Source organism: Eutrigla gurnardus (assembly GCF_963514095.1).
Source record: "Eutrigla gurnardus genome assembly, chromosome: 17".
Lineage (NCBI taxonomy): Eukaryota > Metazoa > Chordata > Actinopteri > Perciformes > Triglidae > Eutrigla > Eutrigla gurnardus.
This window is the reverse complement of record NC_139928.1, coordinates 10,127,719-10,136,421: the sequence shown is the minus strand read 5'-3', so window position 1 is coordinate 10,136,421 and position 8,703 is coordinate 10,127,719. Positions and strand designations below refer to the sequence as shown.

The 8,703-nt window shown below is 41.5% G+C and overlaps 1 protein-coding gene across 2 annotated transcripts; it reads right to left on the bottom strand.

Moving 5' to 3' along the window:
• Positions 1-95: 95 nt before the first annotated feature.
• oxnad1 (oxidoreductase NAD-binding domain containing 1) lies at positions 96-7,927 on the bottom strand. 2 transcript variants are annotated; one of them, XM_084032526.1, is made up of 8 exons: positions 7,792-7,927; positions 7,176-7,293; positions 6,599-6,665; positions 6,398-6,501; positions 4,306-4,447; positions 2,683-2,928; positions 2,416-2,524; positions 96-2,224 (listed from the first exon to the last, which is right to left on the bottom strand). In XM_084032526.1, the coding sequence occupies exons 2-8, from the start codon at positions 7,280-7,282 to the stop codon at positions 2,067-2,069; spliced, it is 933 nt and encodes a 310-aa protein (XP_083888652.1). In that variant the 5' UTR covers positions 7,283-7,293; positions 7,792-7,927; the 3' UTR covers positions 96-2,066. The 2 variants fall into 2 exon arrangements, with proteins under 2 accessions (XP_083888652.1, XP_083888653.1); XM_084032527.1 differs by lacking the exon at positions 7,792-7,927 and adding an exon at positions 6,824-6,880 and having other exon boundaries at positions 7,176-7,223.
• Between the last annotated feature and the right edge of the window lie 776 nt (positions 7,928-8,703).

Below are 8,703 nucleotides of genomic sequence, written 5' to 3'. Positions count from 1 at the left end.
AGTTTCTTTTAGAAGAGTTTATTTTTAAAGTCTTGAAGATTTCACTCAATGCAGTATCTCGGTCACATCCTACGCAAAGATGTTTTGATAAGGATCCCTTAAATTTGGTTTATAGAAAAATGAATATCAGCCATTTACATAGCTATCAGATTTTAAATAAATACTCTGTTGGTATCGGCCAGGCTCTATACAGCATTGAGATATTAAATGCTACGTTTTATTTGGCCTCAGCATTAAAGGGTCAGTTCATGTAAATTAAAAAAGTAGTCTTTACTTCAATGGAGGTGAAAGGAATTTTGTTTCATTTTTTTGGTCATTACATGCATTAAAAAAGAAAGAGATATCTCTTTTTGGGGGGGATGTCCCCAGATATTTTATGTAACACTGTAGATTATCTGGAGTTAACAGGGATGTTGCTGTTACTTTAAAATGCTGGGAGCATCACAAACCATTCACATCCATTGAAATATCAGAGGGAGAAATCTCAAACAAAAAACATGGGTTTGGTTCGATACGACAAGAGGCTTTTTGTAATTTGGAGAACTGACCTTTAAAAGGCTCCTTTATTTAAAAAAAAAAAATGTGTTAATTGGAAATCGACTATTTATTCCTTATTTCCTGGACCACCTGTGTCGTGTCTAAGTAGTGTGACATGTGAGTCTTTCTATAAAAGAAGCCGTCAATAAAGTTTCAAAAAAAGATCTTTTCAATTTCTTTTATTTTCTTTAAATCTCACGTTACCAGCGTAAACCCTTTTCATCGTATGAGGAAGAAATGCAAAAACAACTCGAAAATGAGTCTCGACAGCGTGACTCCCGCTGAGAGACGACAGCAAGAAGCTTCCAACCATCTCCAAGGGATGTTCAGTGATCCAAGCCAATCAGAGACCACCGAGAGGTTCCATCACAGAGCACCATGGGATACTCCCGCCACCCTGGGATGAGAGTCGTTTATGGGTATGTGGATGTGTGTGATTGAGTAAAAGTGTATGTGAGATAGAACCGTGTATGCATGCAACTGTGTGATTGAGGCAGGGACACTGGCCAATATGTGGGAGGGTTTTTTTTAACTCTAAAAATACACTTGTGAAGTTTGCTTGTGAAAAACAATCACGCCAATGTACCTCAGTCCAACGCATCAACCAAGCAACTCTAAAATCTTCAGTTCTACAAATAAACAGCTCTGAGTTATATATACACGTAGTATAGCACGTCTAAGATCACATGATAAAAATTATCAGAGGTATTTTGATGGAAGAAAACAAATCAGTATAACACATTATGTAAAATGAAAGCTTAGCTTTTGTATCCTGGGAACTTTTAAAACAAGAGTTTGACATTTTTGGAAATTGCAGTAATTTGATTTCTTGGAAAGAGAAGATTAATATCGCTCTCACATCCGTCTGCTACAGAAGTCGTTTACAAAATCTGCCTCAAGCTCACTATAAATATATATATCTATTTATAAATGTTATATCTTGTTCGTTTCATCCTTCAGAACGGAGGCTTGTGTGCTGGACCATTTCTACTGTAAAACCACAATGTGTAGTTTTTTACACTGTTTTTCTACCAATGAAACAAATGTAGTGTATTTCCAAAAATATCAAATTATTGCTTCAAGACATGCTTGCATAGGAACATTAGTGCCTTAACATCGAGGTGAACATCTGGGGAAAGACTAAAACGTCACCTTTTAATTTGTTCAGGCTGAACCTCAGTCAGATAAATATACAGTTGGCTGGAAATGAGATGCGACATGAAGATGTGTAACAGCTGTGTTATGATATCATACAGATTTGTTGCAATATTCGGCACATATTTTACAGTCTGCTCAGTCCTTGTTTTCACATTACAATAAATAAAACGCATCTCTTGCCTATTGTGAGTCAGCTGCTTGCTTAAGAGTGGGTGGTCCCAACGGTCTGTTGCAGATCAGGCACAGGTTGCAGTAGCAGTGATGGGAGGATGAATTTCCTCATGTTACTGTCCACATCACTGGAATATTTCACTTGCTTTCCATTTTCACCATACGTCCTCCCCTGCAAAAAGGAGGACAACAAAGATGTCCTACCACCATTTCTCAAAGATGATTCTGTCTTTTGGGAGGCCGAAGTCCATGAGGGTTTTTGAAAGTGCCTCGATCATAGGCGGGGGTCCACACAGGAAACACAAAGTCCTCTGCGGGTCCACATGAGCCCGCAGTTCCTCCTCTGTAATTCTGCTGCCTGGGAGGACACAAGGGAAGTCGATCAATTAATCAAAAGTCCTTCTTTGCATCCCATGTGGTGCTTTGATAGAACTTGTTCTACATGACGACAGAGATAAATCAACACGGACAGACTGTTGTAGAACGTGTCATTCATTAATCATCCCCGCTAAACAAAGAGAAGTGTGTGCGTGTGTGGGCATTACTTACCGTTGATGAATGGCTGGAGGTGCGAGTCGACATCTGTGCTCTGTTGCGTGACGTGGAGTTCACAGGAGAGCTTGTCAGGGAACTCCCGACACACCTCGACGATGGAGTTCTGGGAACACAGACGGTAGGAGGGGAGTTTTAGGTCATACACTTGCCCATATATTCCAGACATACACATGGATGCTGTTTCGTGGACAGTTAAATAATCAGCTGATTGCCTTTCCTCGAAAATCCATTCCTACAGTCGAAAGCAGCACAGGAACACACCTTAAAAAGCAGTTCCTGGGTGTTCTTGGCACTGTAGCAGAGGTGGGCAGAGCCTATGTTGTAGTCCCGGCCACCAGAGGCACGGTTGAGATGCAGCAGGTCTGTGGTGTGCAACAGGATTGAGTATAAGGGGTTGATCCCGACACCGCCGGCCACCAGCAGCAAATCCACAGAGGGGTCAGAGGGCGAGGGGTTGAAAAAGAAGTCGCCACCAACACGCATGGCCACCCGGGAGCCCACCGTGCACTGATGGGAAGGAGGGGAGGGAGAACAATCAGGAGAGAGCGACCGGGTAATTCAGAAACGGCTCTCTTTGCTCTGCAGCAGAAATGCACCTTTTGAAATAAATTCCATGAAAAATACAACATCGCTTTAACTACATTGAAAACGAGCCCCAGGAAACAGACACTTTTAGATCAGCGTGCATACACACAACAAACCTAAGCGGTGTTATGGGTGAAAAGAGACTTCACAAGTTGTGCAGAGAAGGTCTTTTGAAGTCGAAAAGAGCAGTAAATACACCTTCATCTGCTTTTGTGTATATGCGAATACACACACGAGCACACACACACACACACACACAAACAAACACACACACACACACTTAATCTGCTGTTTTGGTCCCTACACTATTCCTGCTTACAGAGGAGTCAGAACGCGGTATCAAACAAATGGATCATCAAACGATGCCAGAGCAGAGAGCTGTAAGTCTCAGAATGCGCAAACACATCTCACTGTTTTCTGATACTTATTTCTACAAGGTGTGGTAGCTCAAAGCTATTTATTAAGGCCCATCATCAAACACAGAAGCTGCAAACAAACATGCAGAGTACAGAAACTGAAGGGAAAGCTAAGCAGGATACATTGTTCATATTTACTTGGTTAAAAAAAGCTACCATATGGAGCACGTCGACGGAAACGATTTATTCTTATTACCTTTATTTCTGTATTCACACCTTTATGCACCCTGTCGGCTCGCTCTACACAGTTTCTTTTAAGCTTCATTATCACAATTATAATACAGACCTACTAAGCAGGCACATTTGCTGAGTCATTTTAACTAACCCTTGGCAGCAATTACACATGATTGAAAAACATCAGGGGTCATACGGATATTTGCTAACTACACCTAAAAGAAAATTAGGAAACAGATTATGATTGAATTGGTTTAATGAACCAAACTTTCAATCCGTCATCAATTTTTTTAATATAACTTTTTTAGTACAGGTAAGTGCACACTGCTTCTGTAGGTCCACAACAAATAAAGAAATCTTAAAATATCACCCGACTTGCCATATTCCTTTTCACGCTTCACTTTTTAGAGTAACGGTGTGATCATGTGGCAGTCTTCATTTCCGAAGTCTATAACACCCGAACCATTTCTCAACACCTGCATCGCTCCACTAGTTCTCTTTCTGCATCTCTTTTCTCGTGCCCTCACTATCTCCCTCATGCACACACCAGCGATGTAATCTTCCACGCGACAGCCACACGGATGATCAAACCTACTTCTTTTGAAATTCCAACTTCCAGGGAGCGATCTTTCAAAGTAACTTTAAATAAGAACGTTCAATAAGGAAAATGACCACTCATTGTATTTTTGTACTTGTCTGCCCTACTCACCGCGGTGTGGATCCAGTGTGCCGGCGGGTGTTTGGTGTATTTGACGGCCAGTTCAATGACACCCTCCCTCTGCAGCAAACCCGGGCTGGAGCACATGGAGAACCCTCCCACCGTCTCCACGCCGGGGATGAAGAAATCCACCCTATACCCATGACCACCCAATGGTTATCAGAGGAATTAGTCAACTAATGTATTCAATACAAGTGGAGGTTTACATGATTACCCATATCTAGACTAAAATCTGTGACGTTATGTTTAAACCCCTGCAGAGACTAAAACTATTAGGGGTTATAAGAAATATGTATTCCCAGTTGTTGAAAATCAGCTCCTGTTCTTTACTCTAATATGGCTATTCTTAGTCTGACCATGGATGTGTTGTTTTAGAATTACTGTATGATTTATTGTATTTTTATTATTTGTATTGCACTGCAAAAAACTCATGGCATTATAAAAAAAATGGTCATTTAATTTGTTATTCTTTGTGTTTTCACACAGAAGTCGTGTTATTCTGATTGGGAAATAAAGCTCTCGTTTCAGATTTCTAAACAACAGTTAATTCAAGGGTTACAATGTGCCGAGGTGAGGGTCAAAGTGTGAATGAAGTACGAATGGTTGTCCTTTGACCTCGGTGAAGGTGGCAGCCTGTTCCAGAAACCAAGTTGAACAAAAACAAACCAGATGCTAGTTAGTTTATACAAATGTAAAGTCCCGGTCTGAAACCCAACATGGATGGATTTGTCCATCAACAAGCAGAGCAGCCCCACAGGAGAACAGCAATGCTTAACAGTTGGCTAATGTTCCAAACAACACAATGACCCATTGTTACACTAGAGAGAAACACTGACTCCAAAACCCTCGAAGGCATCATAAATATGGATCCGCTCTGAAGACACGCACATATGTTCCACCCACCTCCTTCTCTTCCTCCTCCTCCTCCTCCTCCTCCTCCTCCTCTCCCACCTGGAGACGCGCAACTAAAAAGTCCTGTTTCTCAAAAACACTGAAACTCCGGATTTCCATCCATTTACATTAATTATCAGTCGCTGCAGGGCAACTGGCTGTCGGTTTTATGTCTCACCCCCGCCCACCTACAGTATGGGCTCATGTACATAGCCTGCATGTGCAGAGTACTAATTACCATTGGCAACACTGCTTGACAGAATAAAAACTCTGCCTCCATTATAGAAGTACTTAACTTGCTATTAGGATTATAAGAGAGTCACTGAAAGTTATCTCGACAGCTAAAGCAGTTCCGATGTTATGCAGCAGTCAAAAACAAGCCTCTGTGTCAAAGTTGCAAGCCTGAAACCCAGTGCATAACACAGTCCTACACACATCTATTAGCAGACTTGAGCTTATTAAGCAGCTCCAACTATTTGGTTCATCCTCATTTGAGAAAACACTAAATAATTCACAAACATGATGTTCCCTTCAGCTGGTGTGATATATTCCTTAACAACAATTATTTCTGCTTATTTTCTTCGCTTGAGCTGGAGTGTATGCTGACTGTCAGGTTGTAAGCTTGTTTTTACTGTAAATGTTCTGTGAGGAAAGAAACCCAGCAGACCGGTGGTAGGACAAATCAAACACAATGCTACCCCCTTGTGGTAACTCTGAGCATTACAGGTACTGTGAAAGGACACCACAGGACTGTTTCGCAGAATCTGCTTATTTATATTTCATGAATAAAGTTTTACGATGGTTACTTCTGCTTTGAGGCTAACTGGCCAGGGACTGGATTAAGGACAGCAAGATTGGAAGAACATAGGGGTCCTTCCAAAGCTGACTGTATGAATTTGGTCAAAATTTGGTTTAAAAACACATCGGAGTAACTTCCTCATGTCTCATAGAAACCTGGGCTCACACCAGAAAAGAGCAGAGAACATGCAGCAATATAAGTCATTTACACACTGCATTACATATGTAAATATTTGCCATTCATAAATTTACTTTTGTTTCAAGTTTTTTTTTGTTGATTGATACATCTCTTGTACCAAAGCTGAGCCCCTCAACAATGGTGTCACAACACACTGCGAACAGTGTTCCTTAACCAGATAAACATGTTTACCGAGTTGGTGAAAAGTCTACTTACCACTGTCCTGCTTTGAAGCTGAATTCTGGGTGGACAGCTATTCTCAAACGTTTCACCGTCTCCGACTCGTTAATGATGCCACATACTTGAGCTGGATACAGATCCTGTGTTAGGCAACCAGTGACACACAATGATACTGTCAAATAGTGGCACATGGATACAGTAAAGATGAATGTAGTCAACTAAAAATGATCAACTTACATTTTGTCTGTAGTTGCCCTCTGTTCTCTCTAGATGGTCCATTTGCCTTTTGGACGACATATTTCTTCTAAAACAGAAAAAAAAATTTTTTGTGTTTGTCTTGTATGTCAATTATTTTCTAAAGTTGTGAAAAAAGAGCTTTACAGCAGACAAGTGAATATTCAGAAACTGCAGGTGGACCAACAAGTAACAGCACACTTTAAAGGGCCCTTCATGGTTTGTTGCCCATCGACACTTCTGCTGTCGGACCATTATACCAGAGGAAAGTTGCTTTTTGTGGTGCTGCGAGAATTGAACAGCTCATTTTTAGAAAACTACATTTTACGGGGTGGCAACAAACATGTCAGTAGACCATATATGAACACATAAAAGCTGTGTCTGATCTAATATCTGTGGCTATTATAATGTTACAGGTAATAGCTTCTTTAAGTTTGTATACATGGAAGATAAAGTGACAAGCATTTCCCTGATAACAGATCAATAGATTCCTTCTTGTCAGTGTCCACCGTGTGTGAGGAGCGAGCAGCCATGACGGCAGACCACAGTAAACAGTGCCGGTACATTCAGGATGAAGCACCTTGTGACGGATCTGGGGCCCAGCAGCTGGCGGCAGAGGAGACCTGCGACGGGACGCGGCAGGCTGAAGGTTCGGGCGGCGGAGGACAGGAAACAGTGGACGCCCATCGCGATCTGGGCTGATTTCAGAGAAGAGAAGATCTGGCGTTAACTTGGCAAATCACCAACTGGTTTCTCACTGATCGATAAATCCTCTCAACAGCTGAGGCCATCAACAATGCAGGTTAGCGTTCACCCCTTTGGGTGGGAGGGCACTCAACGCCAAACTCACGGAATCATCTAGTAACGTAGCACCACAACACACCACATCAGCCAAACGCCACCTAGTTGGTCAACTGTTACATCACACAACGTGCCACAACACCGCAGTTACTGATGATGATGCGTCTTTTGGTGGATGATGACGACAGGAATACGATGACGGCGTATCCTAAAACGTCACACACTGATTAAAAAGTAATAACACGAGGTGTTATTGTGATTGTTGTGCGTGATTTCGTCATGCTGATGGTTAGCACGCTAGCTAAAGCAGCTAGCCGGCTTGCTAGCCGGTAGGTAATTTGACACAGTCATGTAACACGTCAGCAAACAGCGAGCTGCTGAGCTACTTTTCTTACCGTGATAAGATGACGGTCTGTTTTTGTCAAGTGATATTCATTTTCTCCCCAGTATATTCAGAGTAACCTTGGTCATTATGATTACATGACACTATTGATGTCTTCTTCTACTTTGAACTGTACTGCAGCGTCTTCTTCTACTATATGGGGCATTCTGTGTTTCGCAGTAGCGCCCTCTTCTGGACGGTTGGTGCATAAGAGCATGTGCCACAATAGCATTCTTTTCAAATAGTGATTGCTCAAAACATTTCCTTGGTAAATCGTTTTATTAGCAGGTTAAATCGTCCGCACCAAATATTGGAGAGTTTTTGCATTCTAAATACAATGATTATACTGTTTTCTGGCTTTCAGTGGGAATTTTCATCTCTCTGTCTTATATTTCACGGATCAACGTAACCCTCTTTCTTTTGGCAGCATTATGCATCATGTAGGACAGTCTTTGTTTGCTTCAAGAAAAAAATAAAATCAAGTGAACACCACATTTCTTAAAGGGATTTATATGTAATACAATTCAAAACACTGCGTGATTAGGTTATTTAATGAGTTGTGTTCCTTTAAAGGAAATCCTCTTTAACGTTGTTTGAATTATAACTGCAAACAGTTGTGGGGATGTTTATATCTCTGCACACATTCTTATGGCACACTATTGAACTTGTATTGATACCATACAATAAAACTGCAATATTGAACTTGAATAAGGTAAAGTCTGCAGATGAATCCACTCCCACCCAGACACCCAGTGATGATGAGAGTTGACAGAGTTTCTCCCTGAGACCACCATGCAGGACCAGCGACTCATCATGGGATGTTGTGTGGATGGATAGAAAATACTCTGTTGCTGATTTTTTATGAGGAAGTGAAAACTGCAGCAGCTCCCTGCTGCAGGACACTTGCATGGATCACAAGCTTGTC